Below are 18,828 nucleotides of genomic sequence, written 5' to 3' on the forward strand. Positions count from 1 at the left end.
CAGTTTTCAAAGTCGCGTAGTTTTGCCATTTGCCCTACCAAAAAGAGGAGGGTTGCTTGCTCAAAATTGATTAAGGTCATTATGCAGCCGGGTTGCGTCAAGCTGTGAGCAACCGAGCACCGACTCACTGACACTTAATCCCAGCGGCATAATCAGCAACATATTGTAGCAAAACTTCTTCACACTGCCATAAAAAAAGTAGCAGTTTTGTATTTTACGAAATTTTACACCCCAACAGGGTGAAAGGGGGTCAGACGTTAAATGCCGGGGCCCGCGTTCCACGTTCCGCATTCCGAGCTCCGGGTTTTATGGCTTACCCATTTTTGTTTAACAATAAACTTGCCTGGCTGTCTGCACTCTCAACATTGAGGAGTGCCATCTCCTCGTTGCTTCCCTATATATGACTTTGGCTTTTTGGGTGCGGCTGGCATTATTCATGAGCCGAGCCTGAAAAGCCCCTTTCCTTGAGTTCATAGGAAATTTTTTGCACAGCTGCTGTCAAATAATCAACGCTGTCATCGTGGCTAAGACCTAACTTCAAAGGTAACAAGCTCCAAGTGACATGAAAGACCGCAGACCAGCAACAAGTGTATTAATCCCTAAAACCCGTGCTCTGGAACTAGTAATAAGCCAACCCTATGCCCATTTTCCACTTTCCACTTCCCACTTGATATAATGAAGGTGTCCCCGGTTCGATAAGCGTTCCTAAACATTCCCAAATGTTTTTATTACATTAAAAGCATTAACGCTCAACATTAACAATGGTATGTAGAGCAAAGTACCCGTCGACAATATGAATATTAAGAGAAAGAACGAGCGAGAGGGATCTCGACTTCCCCCTTTGCAGGGATGCAGGAACAAGCCCACAAGACAGGAACACACACCAATATGTCATCAATGCTAGCAAGTCAACACGACAGCTACCCCCATCCGTCTCGAGGGTTGTCCTCAAAAGCCAGGGCGCGTCCAAAGACCCCTTGAAAACAAACGACGGGATTTCGACATAACTGTTACACTGCTCCGTCACTTGTATTTCCGATGTATTTCGAATGTTCACAGGCCACAACTGGTTGCATATCGATATATATTGACAGTAGATCGGTTTAACGAATCGACATAAAAGAGTAAAGACTAATTTATTATTTGAGACTTTCGAATGAAGTTAACATTTTACAAACATTTACTTGTATTTCTTTAATTTAATGCTTAAGTTGTTTTCAAGATTCGAATCAATGTCTGACCTTTGAAGTATCTTTCGAAAAATATGTTTTGGGAACTTATTAAATAACATCTGGTTCAAACCTATTTGTTTAAATACTTCTTCACACTTTTTCTTCGATTGTGAGTTAAATTTCTGAACATTGTTTTTAAAGATTTTTTAGGAGTTAGAATGTTTTTTAAATTTATACAAAGTTCTTGGAAATAGCGGAATTATAGCAAAATGTTAAGTTTGGTTCAGGGCTCCACTCAAAGGCACTTCTCTAGTTTTTTAACACAAACAGAGCTTTTGGTACTCTAAAACCAATTCCTACGTCAAAATTTTTCGAATCGAATTTTTCGAACATTTTAAGAACAACTGGTTTGCTTTAGCGTTGTAATTCCCCAGCTCGATCTTGTTTGTTTAAAAAACCACTTAAAAGTTTTTTAAATAGCTTTTAAGGTTTTTTTTTATTTTATGTCTATTATGTTTTTAAGATTTTTTTCTCAATGAAAATATAAATAACATTTTAGTTTTATAAAATAGTCTTGTTGTTTTTATTTCAACAATTTTATGACTATAGCCCACTGTACAGTTAAACTCAGACTAGAACTTGACTTTATCAGAACGCTGGATAATATCGTGTATGTGCCCCCCTCCCAGCCTTTTGTTTGACTTTGTTGAATTGATTTCGTAAGGGAAATAACAACAACAACGGGAACTGAACCCCTTGAACACGCAACACAGTCTCCTTCATTCATTTTGTCATTGTTCCTTTTCATCCTGACTTCGTTTCGTTCTTTCTTTGGTTCTTACTGGCATTCGGCGAGGTTATCGTTGAGATGTTTCCATTTGTACAAAATAGAGCACTTAACGGGAAACTGCAAACAAATTATTGCACTTGCTGTCACCAGTGCGAGAGTCGTGTCCCGCCTTTTCGAAGCTGCCACAGGATGTGGCATGGCAAGGGAAGGGAGCGTGGCAAGGGAAGAGGTAGAGCCGATGGCACTGCCATTGCATACACTTAAAGGATTACAAGCGGATCTGTCGCTTGTTTGCCGCTAAATGGACGCATTTACTCGCACAGAGTGACGGAGAGTGGGAGAATGGGACAGCGGGAGAAAGAGAGAGAGAGGGAAAGATTGGTGAATGAAGAATTTGGGTGGTTGGGCGGCTTACAATGGCCGTACCGTGCCTTTGCGCGCTTTTTATGGCCAATGAATAGATGAATGAATGCATGACAAACTGAAAAACTGACTGACTGACTAACTGAGTAACTGACTGACTGACTGACTCGCTGAGTGGGCGGTCGGGCGACCAGTCAGTCGGTTGGTTCGTTGACTGGTTTGTTGGTTCGCTGGTTGGTTGGTTGGTTGGGTGAGAGTGCCCATGGAGTTACTTAATGGATTTGGTTAAGTGCTGCATTGACATTTTGATAAATGCTTTGGAACAGATGCGTTGCCAGGCGCTGCGTTAAATGGGCGTTGCCTCTCGTCCCCGTCCCCGTACCCGGCCCTGTCCTGTCCTGTTCCACATCCTGCGGCGCGCGTTGTCCTAGCTTTTATGATAAATAGTTTATACTATGCCCGCCAGCACAGAGCTCAAAAGGCGACTTAAGCATTTGTCACAATCCGCCAAAGTGTTTCGAAATTGATTATCCAAGACAAAGTCGTACAGATTGGTCACGGATCGTCAATTAACCACTATGATGACTTCACTAGTCCAATAAATTTTGAAGAAATTTAAATACCTTTTAACTTTTTTATTTAGAAATTCTGCATTCAGTTTTTTTTCACTGTATAAATTTAGGTTTTTGGCGACCTTACCAATTTTTAAATGTGGCTTTTAGCTGGCTCGAAGTTTGGTCCCTTAACTGTATTTTTAGAGACTCTGCATTTCAAAATTTCCTTTTATTATTTCGGGATACAAAATTAGGGGAAAATAATGATTAATTTTGATTTTGATTTTTTTTATCAAAAATAATGATAATGGTGTTAGTTTTCTTTAATTACTCAAAACTAATGATTATCCTTGATGAAAAACATAAAAAATTTAAATATATTTATTACCAAGTAATTTTTATAATATAACTTATAATGATTACGGCTCCTCAAAATATGTACATTAAAGGTTTGGAGATACCTTCTTTATTTATTATTCTTATTATTATATAAATATAAAAGCAACAGACTGAATGTGTACAAAAAAAATGGTGACTGGACAGAGTTACAGGGTTATGTGTGAATACCCCAACTATAACTTATTGGTATTTATTGACCATCTCTTATTATATATGATTTTTATCTAAATAATAATAGATAGCGACTATAATAATAATTTATTCCAAAAATTATTTATTATAATTATTCTTGCCGTTTACATGTTTTTTATGATTTAGAATCGATCACAATTACCAAAATTTTTGTAAATAGTTGCTGTGAGTTTACCTAAATCATCTTAAGAAACTTTCTAAAAGCTATCAAAACTCATTTTACCATACTTTATCCCATTTCTTCGACCACTCTATAGTCCGAAAAACATTTAACAGATTCTCATTTCGGTTCAGGGGAAAAACAATGAACAAGTCAAATAGTCCTGACCATCACCAAGTGTCAATTTTTTCCTGTTGTTGTGGTAGTTGTTGTTGTTGTTGTTGCTATTGTGGCTGTTGCTGCCTTTTTTATAGCAGTACAAGACACTTATTTAGCTGCCCTCAAATGGCAAAAGTTTTTGTAATGTTTTGAAGTGCCTCTAATTAGATAATATGCGGCCGGGGTCAGAACGAACTGTGCAGATGACGCCGCATTTTCCTATGCAAAGTGGCAACGCGTGCAATAGTCCTCCCCCCGCCTACTTTATTTCACTCCGCCCCCTGCCTGAAGGCCAGAAATGAAAAAAGGCAAAAAGCCAAAGCGCATAAAAAAGCGGCCGATGGCACGATGTGCGCAATTTGAATCCTAATGGATGCGTGTGGCGCAACCAAACGACTGTCGGACACGCGATGAGGCAACCATCATTTTGTAAAAGCAGTTCGCGTCCACAGCTGGCGAAGGTGTAAAGTTCACGTGTGTCCATTTACCATACCCCCGCCCCCCCAAAAGCAACACCACAAACCCACACTCACACCAAGTGCCTACACTGAAAAAAAAGACCAACTTCTAAAATCAAGAACATTCATCTTAAAAATGTTGTTCTTAAAATAAGAAAATTTTAAGACCATTTTACTAATACTAAGAACATTAATTTAAAAAATCAAAGTTCTTAATACAAGAATAAAAATTGTTAGAAAAATATAAATATAGTATAAAGTAAAAATAATATAGCATTTATAAAATTACCATTATAAAATTATAAATTTAAAAAATAAATTTTAATTTTTTTATATTATTTTAATTTTATGAACATTTATTCTTAAAATAAAAACTTGGTCTTATTTGAAATGTTCTCAAAACCAAGATGTGTTTTCTAAATCTATTCTTAGTTTTGAGACCAAAAACTTTATTTTAGAACATTTTTTTTATCAGTGTACTACTGCACCACCCCCTCAGATCGCTTCCACCCCAACCCCTTAGAAATGACCCAACCTGGTGTCGTATTATTAATGCTTTTGGAGTGCTTTCAATGTTTTATCGGGCATTTTGCTCTATGGCAGACTCGGGCCCACAACACGATGTCTATCATCCCGAGGCTTACCCCTTTCGGAGTGCATCGGTCATTGCGTAATAACTTTCCGCCGGTCTCTATGCCCTGAATATCCTACATACATATACATATACAAAGTCTATAAATATCCTCCACTTCTATTATGATTATGAATTCGAGCTGCGACCAAACGTTGACTTTTATCTAAATGGGTCTTTTGTTTGTATTACGACTAATGGAATAGGCGGTGCTTCATATACCATTTAATATCAATCCTCTCTTGAATATAGACACTCGAACTATTATATATATGTAATGTGTGCGTTTTTCCAAAAGCAGTAACTTGTCGAGGGCTAGAAGGGTTGCCGTAGACTAATTAACTTGTCATTCTAATAACTAAATATGTCGCCAGAACTAATAACACATACCAACAGTATAATGCGAAGAATACCTAAAATATAATATACTTAGAACGAAAAAAAAAATCAGACTGTTTCATGATTAATTGAGTTGTCAGTCTAATATAAAACACAAAGAATATTCTTTCAGTAGTTATCCCCTGGGAAATCATATTAAACAAATTTGAAAATTACTCTTAATACATCATTAAAATCTCAAGTTTTGACACTACTTTCAATAAAAACTTGATTATAATTAACTTGATATTCAATGAAATAAACCACAAAAAAAATTTTTTAATTATTTTTAATTTTTTAAATTATATTAAAAAAAATGTTACGCAAAAACAACGTCATCTCATATTTTTGCTTATATCTTTTAATAGGAAAGATCAAATGTTTTCATCCTAATCACTTATATATAAAAATAAAAAAGAAAACAACAATGAGCTTTTCTAAACGTAAATTGTAACATTTATTTCTGAGCTATGATTACGATTTTAGTCGCATTAAACTTAAATATTGCGCTTAACCGCTTTCATTAGAGTCCTCTTTGTTAAACTTCCTTCCAAATAGGATTAACAAATCAATAATTATTGAGTTTACATAATCTGAATGTATTGTTTTTAATGATTTAAAAATTACTTAGATTGCTGTACCTAAATAAATTATTTTCTTAATATAGGTTTGCTAAGCTTTTAATCAATTAATTAAGCTATTCATACTATTTGCATCGACAGTTCCTAATATTTTAGCCACAACTGTCGATAGGCAAAATCAGATTGTAAATAAATACATATGTAAATTAAATTTTTGTTAATTGCATGAGATAACAACTGCTGTGATTTGTAAAGCTCAGAGCTATATACATTTAAGGTCAATTACCTATATTTACATGCAAACACATATATATATATATACCACTTATTTTAAGGCCTTTGACCAGTCGCTAGTGTAATACGCTAAAGCCAAGGAAATAGGCAAAAGCTTCAAAGTCCACAGAACTTGGCGCTTTCAAGTTTTAACGCCAGCAACACGACAGTCTAAAACCCCAAGTGAATTTGACACAACGACGATGGTGAATATGAAGCAACGGTACCACAAGCTGCCAGCCATTTTGTTGGGCACTCCACATCGCACTCATCCCACCACCCACCGCACTATGGGCCAAAGCAATATTAGATAAAAAATTTTTTTTACATTTTAATTTTTAAAAAATTATACATTTATAAAAAAGTTTATCATATTTTTGAAAAACTTATTTTGCGCCGATCGTTCCTATATGATCCACCCTGCACTATGGGCAAAAACAATAATAGTAAAAAAAAAATTTTTAATTTTATTTTAATATTAATTTTTAGAAAATTAAACATTGAAAAAAAAGTTTATCAAACAAAATCTTATCTTCCCGCCGATCATAGGAACAATGTTATAATGATCCAATTTGAATCAAACTGATACAATTTAAAGAATCTATATTATACAGGCCTATTCCGTTTTTCACTTCCTATTTTATCGGATATCAAAAAATATTATTTTTCACATTGCATTTGGGCAAAACATTTTAAAATTATATTTTATTAAAATTCACCAACTCAAAATGAATTTAATTCCAAAATATTTCCACCTTGATATAAGAACAGGCCAAAGATTTTCATTTCCGACAATTCTTGCCGAAAGTAAAAACCGGAACAGGCCTGAATTATTCCAAACTTTGTTTGGATATGTTCAGAATTACGTTTGCTTTTTCGTGTGTACCGCTAATCTAGCGGTTTTGCCCATGGTGCCCCACCTCCCATTGGCTGATCCTGCACTGTCTGCGCAGCGCCTTAGATACAGTAATACCATTGTTGTTGTTTATGTTAGGCAACGCATGTGGGTGTTATATCAGTTAGCTTTAAACCAGCCCAGCTACGCCCAATGACACAGACATTTGGTCGTTCCCGTTGTTTATGCAGTTGTCGTTGGTATGTACTATATGCTGTGATTATGCAACAAGCTGGCAGCGTGTCCACTTCTAAATGCCATTTTTTGGCTATATGAATTTTTGATTCGCAGTTTACCCTTACAAGCAAACATCAGCAAAAGCTGCTAAGCTGTGCATACATACAGCATAAAAAGTTCGGACTTTGGAAAAGATTCTTTCAGCTTTCAGTGCACATTTCAGGGCTGCTTTTCAGGCTTTGGCATATTTAAGCCACCGACTCAAACCTGCTGTTGTTTCTTTTGCGTGGCCCTGAACCTAAACTTACACATATACACCTATATACATAGAATAGTAGAAAATGTTTCTGTTTGAGTTTGGGTGAGCTTTTATGTAACTCCTCTTCACACAATTACAACATAAATTTAGACGCCTTCGATAGCGACCGGCAAGGTCCCCACTTTTTAAAAGAAAAATCAGCACGGAAAATAAAAAAATAGTAGCATAAATTTTAAACATTTCTTTGGAACTAAAAAAATAACGTGGAAAAAAATTTTAGACATTTAAAAAACAAATATTTTAGCCATCTTTGACTTTTTTAATTTTAATGCGTTTTCATCCACATATTATCGTAATTGCACTATAATATCCTGAACAAATATTTAAAAAATACATTAGTACATGATAAAATCAAGAATTTTAAGCTTAAATTTATATTATTGAAAATAAGCGATTTTTAATAAAATATTTTTGATTTCTGCTATTTCATTCTTAATTTAAATTTCCTAGTACCTTATTTCTAATTTTTGTTTTCTAATTTTTGTTTTCTAATTTTTATTTTCCAATTTCGATTCCCTGAGTGTTATTTGCCGAAACTCATATTGAAAATCTTAAAATGCTCGAGGCTTGCAGCTTGGATTTAAATTATTTGTTATCGTCTGGCTAAGTCTCAATTGGTTCAACTGTTCCTAAAAGTATACAATAATTTTCCATACGCTCACAGACAATACGCACTGTATGCCCATATTTTATTGATCGTTTATTATTTGTGTTTATACATAATTACGCTGTTTAAATCCCCCCTGCACCAAATCCGACAAAAGTTCAACAGCAATGTGAGGTTAGGTCACACATACAGATTTTCGGAATTTCGCTCATTGCCGAAAATGCCATCAAAAACTCGAAAAACGTCAATCAAGAGCGTCAAGTGCAGCGACGAATGAAGCGAAAGCAGTTGAAATAAATTTGTGTGCGTTTTTGACGTAGACCAGTCAATAGACACGACGACCAGACACAAATTTAACAAATTTAAGGTCATTTTTACTGTTAAACAATGACACAACAGTATATATCCTAACAACAATAAAGCAAAGGCAGTCAAGTCTCTCCTCTTTTTTCTCTCTCTCTCTCTCTCTCTCTCTCTCTCTTTTTTTTTCTTTCTCTCCCTCTCTTTCTCTTTCTCTTGACACAAACACACACACATACACAAATAGGAACAAACATGTTTATGTATATTTTTAGTACACGTACAAGTTCGCAACATTGGGCTGGAGCGAAAGAGATAGCGTGTAAAACAGAGAGAGCGAAACGTTAAAAGATAGCAAAGCGAGTGAGCGAAAAATGCTGAAAAAGCTTTGACTTTGAGACCACTCCCCAAAAAGTTCAGGCGACGGCGCAACGTCGACGCACACAAAACAACCAATCCCAGGCACAAATACAAAAAGCAAACACACACACACACACATGCGAGTAAAATGAAAATGTAAAACACACACACTTACACACTCATACAAAGACAGATAGAAGCAACAGCAAATGTGTTACAATGCAATTTCCCCGCCAAATGGCTGATGGTGTTGTTATTGTTGTTGTTCCTCTTGTTGTTGTTGCTGTTGTTGTTGGGCGACCAACCCAAACTCAATTGTTCGTGGCGAAAAGACAAAAAGGGAAGCTTGGAAAACAGGCAAAGCCAAAATATGAACAACAATAACAATAACAACAACAATAACAGCTACAAAATAGCACAGGGTGCAGCAGCAATTTCCAATTGGAAGTGCAGTCTGATTTTCTAAGGGTTGGGTTCTGTTGGCGGCGTGATTATGTCATGTGTGTGTGTGTGTTTTCACCCACCACCACCACCAGCAGCAACAAACATATGACTGCAAAGCAGAGCAGCGGTTCGTCAGTTGCTTTCCAAGCGCCGACGCCGCCGCACTTGCTCCACGAGCGCTCGGTCGTCATTCGTACAACGCATTGCAAACTGCAAACTTTGGTAACGGTTAAAACGTTGTCGTTACCTCGCGCTGCGTCGTTCTCGTCGTCGCCGTCGGCCAATGGCCATGCGCCATTTTTGCACGAAAAGTGTCCAAAAATCCTAAAATATACAAAAATGTGACCATTGAATACCATTAAATGTTAAATGTGTTTGTGCAAAATTCTAACGAAAAATAAAACGACAAATTACAATAATTGTCTATGAAGATTTAAACGTAATTCCCAAAATCCCCGTTTGCCATTTTGCCTAACCACAAATGCATTCAGGCATGGAACTTTTGAAGCTAATGATGTTCAAAAGTGACTTTATGTCCAATGGCAAATGTGACGATCGCGTACCGCCCATTAACCTAAGTCAATTGCCAGAGTTTCTATTGTGTAAGTTTTCAGATTACCCTAGCGAAATAAAATTAAACGCATTCATCGGAAGAAAGTTGAGAATTTATTGATTTTTATTATAAAAGATAATAAGAGGGAAAAAAGGGAAGCAGTATGTTGAAAAAAAAAGGAGTGTGGAGAGGGGGTAGAGTAAAGAAATTGGGGTCATTATATTAGCTATATATAAATGCAAATATTGAATAAAAATCTACAGGTTTAAAAGCTTAAAACACTTTACAAAGAAACAAAAACAATTTGATTTATGATTTAAGATTGAAATTGATTTCTTTTACAAAATAATCCCAATTTTCAACTCAACGCATTGGACCAAACTTTGACTGCATCAATATATCATTTTAAGGCCATTCAATAAAACAAAAAAAATTAAAAATTAAGCAGCTTAACGGTCTTTAATAATGGTTTTAAAAAATTCTATTTATCGCAGGACTCAACTTGCTCTTTATATTTTTCTTCTCAATAATAATTAAAATATTTTAGGCCATTTTCAAAACAAGTTACATGATTTTAGAAAGAAGTTCTTAAAATAGACCAACCTAAATGAAAACAAGTCTACTCCGAAATCACAACTACTTTACATTAACCTTTTATTTTCCCTACAATGAATCACATTAAGAAGATAAACAATAAAAAAGTATATATTGATTTATAATACTGTTAACTTTATACATTTAATAAAGAAACATTGTAAATAAAACATTAAATAAAATCAAACTTATTTCACCAATCAAAACCGAACTCTATTAAAATGAAATTAATGAAAAAGTTTAAAATTTTATAAATATAATATCACAAAATTATAAGCAACAATTTTTGAACAAAAAGTAATAATTATATAATAAAATAGTCAAACCGTTTTTCATATTGAATATTTTTAAAACTGAGACGTGAAACGAATTTAAGTAATCTCCGAACAGACCTGACTAAACCCATTTACATTTTTCATAATGACAGTTTTTAAATAGACGACAAAACTGATTCAAATTACAAGCAAATAGCTCAATTAAAATTCAGTCTGAATTGAATTACGAGAAAAAATAAATTTAAGCAGAAATATTACGAGAAAAACAATATTAAAGCAGAAACTGAGGAAAAATGCTGATGGGTAAATTGCAAATAATACAAGATAGTAACACTGGGAATGGGAGCTGTATTGCTTATAGACTTATGATTTTATGCTGAGGACGATATTAATTAGGTCAATTTATTGGAATTAATTGCAGCTACGATACCAAAGTGTGGCGGCTGCCACGAACTGATCCTGGATCGCTTTATACTGAAGGTGCTGGAAAGGACATGGCATGCGAAGTGTTTGCAGTGCAGTGAATGCCACGCCCAATTGAACGACAAGTGCTTCGCACGGAATGGACAATTGTTCTGCAAGGAAGACTTCTTCAAGTAAGTAAATTTCTCTAACGGCCGCACACACAGGATTGATTCTGAGGTGCGATCCAGTCATTTGATGTTGCCGGTTTTAATGAAAATCTCCCGTTGCCCCGTTGCCAATGTTCGGGTCGAACAGACGTTATGGTACAAAGTGTTCCGCTTGTGATATGGGTATACCGCCAACGCAGGTGGTACGCCGCGCCCAGGATAATGTCTATCATCTGCAGTGCTTCCTCTGCGCCATGTGCTCCCGCACCCTCAACACCGGCGATGAGTTCTATCTGATGGAGGATCGAAAGCTCATCTGCAAGCGTGACTACGAGGAGGCCAAGGCGAAGGGTGTGTAATTGTGCTCCCCACACACCTTTTATAAGCTGTCTAACTTAATTTCTCTTCCATTTCCAGGTCTCTATTTGGATGGCTCCCTGGACGGTGATCAGCCGAATAAACGGCCCCGCACAACAATCACCGCCAAGCAGCTGGAGACTCTGAAAACCGCATACAACAATAGTCCGAAACCCGCCCGACATGTACGTGAGCAACTGTCGCAGGACACGGGTCTGGACATGCGTGTAGTTCAAGTCTGGTTCCAGAACAGGTGAGTCTCGGTCACCCACACATATCAAGTGCTGAGATTTTCTCACACTCCATCAAATTGTAGACGCGCCAAGGAAAAACGACTGAAAAAGGATGCAGGACGCACGCGCTGGAGTCAATACTTCCGCTCCATGAAGGGCAACTGCTCGCCCCGCACTGACAAATTCCTGGACAAAGATGACCTCAAAGTCGACTACGACAGCTTCAGTCATCATGGTAAGACTTATATTTACTCCCTGACTGTTTAAGAGCATTTGTAACAGTCTTATGGAAGCATCTTTGACTCTATAAAGAATATATATTCCTAATTACTATCAACGTATGACTTTTAGAGCTAGAGACTCCAAATTTGGAATGTAGGTTTTATTTTCATTAAAAATTCGAACATTCGATATGCCTGCCTTGTTCACAAATCAACGATACGGTATTAATAATGCAATATTTAACCTTTATTTCTGTCGTAAGAATAGTTATTCAAAAAAATATCTTAAATACACCAAATATAAAATAATTTTTAAAAATTACGACTACTTTACATAAAGCAACAAAAGAATCAATCTTGCTATTAAGATGTTTTCTCTTATATTGAGAGTATTAGTCTAAATGTAAATTTTTTACTCAAATTATTAGTTTAGGAAAAAAGCAGAAGAAAAATTACATTAACGTTACAGCTTTAGCTTATTTTAGTCTACGCTCTTTTCACTACAAAGTTTATATACTTTTTATGCGAATTTACACAGTTTTCATTACCAAAACAACCTAAAAATTACTAAAATTAACCAAAATCCATAGATTTTTGGAAGATATTTGTTTATTCTTTGGTAGGTTTCATTTCAGTCCCCGGTTTTAGTTAAGGTTTCGGTAAAGTTTGTATTTTGAGTTTCGGTTATCGGTTACTAAAAATCTTTGTGTATTGGTTTCGTAAAAGATCTGTTTATTAAGATCAATATTCAAATTTAAAATCAAAATTAGTTTGTAAACCGATGACAACACCTTAACAATATAACAATAGAAATGTTATAAACATGTTAACATATGAACAAAAATTTTTGATCTCAAAAAAGATCTATTTAATAAGATCAATATTCAAATTTAAAACCAAAATTAGTTTTTAAACCGATGACAACAATGCTAGATTGAGCCGAAACTATGCTTTACTAATTTACTAATCGGTTATTTCGATTTGAATAATTTCGGTTTTGGTTTAATAATAAATTCTTGTTTCGGTTAGGGTTTCAGCTACGGTTTCCATCTTTCAATCGGTTAATACCGGTTAAAGGTTACGGCATCGATTACGGTTTTAATCAATAAAATACATAAATTTTTTGAATAATAATTTACATATATGTGAACAAGTATTTCCCCTCAAATAAACTATATATTGGATTTAATTTGTTTTCCTTAAACAGATCTTAGCAACGATAGTTATAGCACCGTCAATTTGGGTCTGGACGAGGGCGCCTCGCCGCACAGCATACGCGGTTCCTACTTGCACGGCAGCTCGAGTCCTTCACAGTATCCGCCGAGCAGTCGCTCTCCGCCTGCGGTGGGTCAAAGCCACACGTTCGGCTCATATCCAGACAATATTGTGTACACAAATATTGGTAAGTACTTTTGAATTACGAATATCAATATTAATATCAGTTTTGTAATGTTTTTTTTTTAATGTCTACAGATCATGCTGTGGGTTCTAGCCTGCATCCAAGCAAAACACATCAACGCCTGCACAGTAGCAACAATGTTTCAGATTTAAGCAACGATTCTAGTCCCGATCAGGGATATCCTGACTTTCCTCCCAGTCCCGACTCCTGGCTCGGTGATTCGGGGAGTACCAATAATACCAGCATTAATAATAACAACAATGCAAACAGTAATAATAATAATAATAACAATAACAATAATAACAACAGCCACAGTGCGGGCAGTGGGCCAACGTCCAATTCAAATGCCACCGCAACTCCAAATCCATCAACGCCCGGCGTCCATTACTGATACTCAAAATTACTTTTGCGTTATTTTGAAATGCAGTCGCGGAATTTTCTGCTCGCAGCTGCCCAACAACAACAGAAGCATACATCGCAGCATTAGCAGCAATAACAACAATAACAACAACATGAGCAGCAACAGCAACAGCTACCACATCAGCGACGTGACGCCATTTTGAAAGCTTTTGTGCACTTAACAGTGCTAAGCGGAAGAAAAGCTTAACAGTTAACAGTGCTGCCACATGCAAGCAAGCTTTTTTATTTTGACTGCATTAAAGCATATTATGCACTAATTTTATTACTTTTTACTAATGTAACACAATTTGCTCAACAATTCCACTTAGTTAAAACTCAAAAAAAGGAAATGATTAATAATTATATGATTAGCTTGAGTACATATGTAAGTACATAGTACATACAATTACATACCCACATAATGATGATCATAATGATGTATGGCTAAATGTTATTATGATTACATCAAACCCTTGACCGCATTTTGTTTATATAATTTTTAAGCTTGATAATTTAGTGTATGTAAATATTGTATATTTGTGTATAGCGAAAGAAAAAAAAATGATAACTAAATTTTAAATTAAATTAAGTCTGTATAGGGTCATACAAAGAATGTGTGGGGGGAAGAAAGCACAAGATTTATAAGGCCGAACCCCAAAAACAAAAACAAAACAAAATGAGAAACAAAAACAAAACCAGTTATTTATTGCTTTATATAGGAATACATGAATTGCATAGGAGAAATATCAATTACGAAAAAGTGATGTCGTATATACATAAATACATATATCTAATGTAATACAAAAAAAAATAACATTGATTTCAAGCAAATAGAAATTTCAGTAAAATGCAAACTACGTAAAACAAATGATAACGAATTTTTAAATTTATTGTGTATTACAATAAGTTTAATTATTTCAAAATAAATGCGATAAATAATAAATTACTATTTGACATGTAAGAATAAATGATACAACAAATTGTTAAAAAAAAAAAAAAATATTAACAATTTAAATGTGTTTTTGTCTATTACTTCTTCCATTACAATACATTACACTATGAAACAAGATTTTTGTCCTTGGGATGTAATTGTTATTTCCTAGTCAGTTAGGTCCCAAAAGTATAGAAAACAGCTATTGTCCCAAGATAACTTTGCTTTTGTGACCATGGCAGCGCTTTTTTGAAAAATACGTTATGTTCATGTTCAATAAAGCATACCAATTAAAGAATGCATTTGAAAACTATTTTACAAACATTGGTTAAACCCTAGATGCAATACACACTACATTAGAGATTTGTTGTGGTTTATTGAGAGTTGTTTCTTATTTTATTACATATAATTTCGTTCAAACATGGCTTCACGAGGCTGCAAGTATCCTGCAGATGCCTGGTGACAAAAGCAAAGTTTTCGAGGAATATTAGGTGGTTTCTATACTTTTAAGACATAACATACTAGGAAATAACAATTACATCCCAAGGACTGAGAAATTTTTTATTTTTGTTACATAGTGTTATCTGTTCGATTCTTATTCATACATACATACATATGTACATTTATAAATATGTGTGTATGTATTGTAATATCTTAAGATAGTTCATTTGAATACTCATTGAGTCAAATCAATGCTCACTGCTCTCTTCTCATTGCAACGCTCTCTTTATGCGTCTCTATCGTACGCTCCTTCTACTATTTCATTCATACTGAGCGCATGAGTTTCTGTGTGGACAATGAGTGGTACATCTGTTCTGCTCTGGCATGTCTTCTACTTTTCTCAGTCTCTTGTCCTACGTTCGCGCAACAACGTCAATTGTCGAGAAAGCTTTTTGCGCATAGCGCCTTAACTTTATCATTTAGTTGATTACAATATTGCATACATATATCTACAAAATAATGAATAAATAATGTATTGTCATTTGAATTTTACCGTTATTAAATATCCCGATACATCAACGGTGCGTTTTCAGTTTGTCCATTTCTATAAAAAGCGTCTTTCAAAAATTTGTTTTTGTTGCGTCTGGGCATGTGTGTATGTGTGTGTGACAGAAAATGTGCTGCCAAATCGAAAAATAAATGTCGTAAAAATGTTCTATTTTTATTTTGCAGTAAACTACAAGAAGCGCAGCCACAGCAAATACACTGTTGTTGTTGTTGTTGTTGTGTGAGCGATGCAAATGTGTAATATGTTTTTGTTTTTGTTGCGACGCCAAATTGCATTTGCGGCCGATACGCCGCTCGATCCTTAAGATTCACTCACTCACACACCGGACACGGCCCACAGGGTCCAATCTACTCCTACAAAGAAAGAACTTTAACATTTTTGAGAACCTAACAAACTGACCAAAATTTCGTTTGTTTTTAAAAACGCATCCGCTCCGTGCGTTTATAAAATAATGCAAATTCAATGTATGCCAATATTAAAAGTAATTTTCGTGCTGTCAACAATTGTCGCAGTCACAGGTAAAAAAAAAAACGGCGCACTCTCGAACAATAACATGGCAACGGCGTTGCCAGATCGTTGCACATTCAGCTGTTTACTAATAAATCTCTCTCTCCTTCTCTCATCACTTACTTGCCTTCCACACTGTCCGTTGTGGCAGATTGTTGTTCTAGCCGGATTTTACTGTTGCGCCAGCACACGCTTCAAATTGAGGAGCGTGTGGTCCAGCTGGTTAACCAATTGGAATTACAACAGCAACTCGATGACAATGGGCAAACACCCACCGAGCCAGATATGCTGTTCACAGACACTGGACAAATTAATCAAATGCTATCGGATCTTCATTTGGATGGCGAATTGACATCAATTGCGACAACGGAGCGCGAGAGTGCGACGGAATATTGGTCAGCTGACGAAGAGACAACGACCACAACAACATCCACATCGTACACAACTTTAGCATTAACATCCACAACCACAATGGCAACGGGAGAACCGCCGCCTGATGACAGCACGCCACAATTGGTCACAGACCTTATTGAAGCTGCTCTCCCAACGATGACAACATCCACATCCACAATGATAACCACCACCAGCACAAGAAAGCCCAACAGCTCGGACAATATGAGCTTCATGTATCCGTGCAAGGATTTCTATGCTACGGATTTCTGTCTCCACGGTGGCCATTGTTATCGGTGGGGAGAAAACGAAAGCTTCAATTATTGTGTCTGTGCCGATGGTTACGTTGGCGAACGATGCGATTCAAAGACTGAAGATGGTGAGTTCCCAATTGCAGAACATGGTGAATTCACTATGGTGATGATCGTCAAAAACGTCCAACACAACACATCTTGAAATTATTAAATGACGTATTCAAGGTGGCATACTTACTCACCACAAGCTTCATTTTCAGAACCAATTTTGTTCACCATGAGATAGTTGTCAACAAGCTTCTCTCTGTGAAAATGCTCTCAAATAATTTCACATAATTTCTTTATGCTCTCGAAGTGGTGTGAAAAAATTGGCTACTGTGGTGAGTAAGTATACCACCTTCTCTAATTTCATTATGCCACGGATCATGATGAAATTAACAACGTGGAGTACTCACTCACCACAGGAGCCAACTTTTTCACCACCTTGACAGCATTTTGACAGAGAGAGAGAGAGAGTAGCAGAAAATTTGTTTTCTATACTCTTTGCTGCATTTAACCTTCTTCTGTGGTTGTGATATCACCATGATATCGGGAAATTAGTCCACTCCACATACCCGCAGAACCACTCCATGGCGTCTTATCGTCGATAACAGAAATAAATATTTTGTACAATTATTTTTCATTTTGACAACACCTATTCATCACGAAGTTTGTTGCCAACTGAATCATGGTGAATAAAATTGGCTCCGAAAATGAGGCCTGTGGTGAGTGAGTACTTCACCTTGCATAATTTCATGATGCCACGGAATCTTATTTAATCACCACACTTTTAAGCGAGCTCCGCTAGCGAAAGTAAAGAGCCATGTAAATTAGGGTGCATCGATTTTTTTCACAAAAAAGGTAACCCAAATTCGTAATCTACGGTCAAGTTATAATATCAATTCTCAGTTTCCGCCATTTGAGTTCAAAAATTTAGTTTTTAGTCATTGCCTGGACGAAAATTATGTTTAAAGGAATTTTAATTCTATAAAATTATAAAAGTCCTGGTCCTTACAAGAGGATCGGACTAAAAAAACAAAAGATATGCTAATATAAACATGTTAACATCTTAGAATTGACAATAGATTACCAATTTGGGTTACCATTTTTCAACTTTATTGGACCCATACATATCGATGCATCCTTTGGCGAAATAATTGAATACGAGTGGTGTAGTGAATGCGCTCAGCTTTTCAATAATTTCACCATGATGTAGTATGTTTAATAATAATAATGCTGAACTTATCTTCTGTTGTTATTGCAGGAGTTTATGTGCCTTTGCATCCCACCACGATTGAGCCACAGCTGAAGACGGCACACGTTGTCTTCTCCTTCCCCATGCTTATTCTGCTATCCACCATTTATGTTGTGTTTGGCGCCGTGTTCATGTTTCGCAATGTGTTGGCTCAGCGACGTAAGCAACAACAACTACACTTGCACAAGCAGCGCTTTTTTGTGAGCTGTTGATAAAATCAAATATCAAAAGGAGAAACGGAAAAAACAAGGGTCTGACAACTTGTTTTCTGCTCACTTATTCACTTTGGTCAAGAGAACCAACTCAACACTAACGTTTTGTTTTTGGAAACGACTTTTTTTGTTTCATATTTACTATAAATGCTAAGTATGCATTTTGTTATTTTTTCTTTTCTAAGAATCTTTTCTTCTTATATTATTTTTTTCTTTACGTTGCGCAACGCTTTAATTTATTTAATTATAATTTCTGTAAATTCATTGTATTTAGTTTGCAAAATAAGAGCGCTCTTTGCTTTAGAAGCTTCGATTTAAGCTTAGTAGATTTGTTTTGTAGTAACATTTTGTTACGCTATTTAGTATGTATATTAAATAATTAAACTTAGCGTTTATCTGTTATTAATATTATTATT

At 35.7% G+C, this 18,828-nt stretch overlaps 2 protein-coding genes across 4 annotated transcripts in view; both read left to right on the forward strand.

Annotated features, from left to right (window-relative positions):
* The window catches only part of LOC117781602 (LIM/homeobox protein Lhx4), a 37,148-nt gene extending 22,672 nt beyond the window's left edge, over nucleotides 1-14,476 (forward strand). Inside the window, exons 1-7 of one of the 3 annotated variants that reach the window (XM_034618381.1) lie at nucleotides 9,448-9,814; nucleotides 11,056-11,230; nucleotides 11,346-11,557; nucleotides 11,624-11,816; nucleotides 11,880-12,031; nucleotides 13,225-13,419; nucleotides 13,491-14,476. In XM_034618381.1, the coding sequence (XP_034474272.1) occupies nucleotides 9,694-9,814; nucleotides 11,056-11,230; nucleotides 11,346-11,557; nucleotides 11,624-11,816; nucleotides 11,880-12,031; nucleotides 13,225-13,419; nucleotides 13,491-13,807 (1,365 nt within the window). In that variant the 5' untranslated portion in view covers nucleotides 9,448-9,693 and the 3' untranslated portion in view covers nucleotides 13,808-14,476. Of the gene's footprint in view, nucleotides 1-9,447; nucleotides 9,815-11,055; nucleotides 11,231-11,345; nucleotides 11,558-11,623; nucleotides 11,817-11,879; nucleotides 12,032-13,224; nucleotides 13,420-13,490 lie in introns of those variants that run through there. The other 2 variants (XM_034618382.1, XM_034618379.1) reach the window with 2 other exon arrangements.
* Nucleotides 14,477-15,539: 1,063 nt separating this feature from the next.
* On the forward strand, nucleotides 15,540-18,800 carry LOC117781603 (protein gurken). Its single transcript, XM_034618383.1, has 4 exons — nucleotides 15,540-15,768; nucleotides 15,920-16,273; nucleotides 16,414-17,031; nucleotides 18,210-18,800. The coding sequence occupies exons 2-4, from the start codon at nucleotides 16,207-16,209 to the stop codon at nucleotides 18,410-18,412; spliced, it is 888 nt and encodes a 295-aa protein (XP_034474274.1). The 5' UTR covers nucleotides 15,540-15,768; nucleotides 15,920-16,206; the 3' UTR covers nucleotides 18,413-18,800.
* The last annotated feature ends 28 nt before the right edge of the window (nucleotides 18,801-18,828 follow it).

This window comes from Drosophila innubila (genome assembly GCF_004354385.1).
Source record: "Drosophila innubila isolate TH190305 chromosome 2L unlocalized genomic scaffold, UK_Dinn_1.0 4_B_2L, whole genome shotgun sequence".
NCBI classification, from domain to species: Eukaryota; Metazoa; Arthropoda; class Insecta; order Diptera; family Drosophilidae; genus Drosophila; species Drosophila innubila.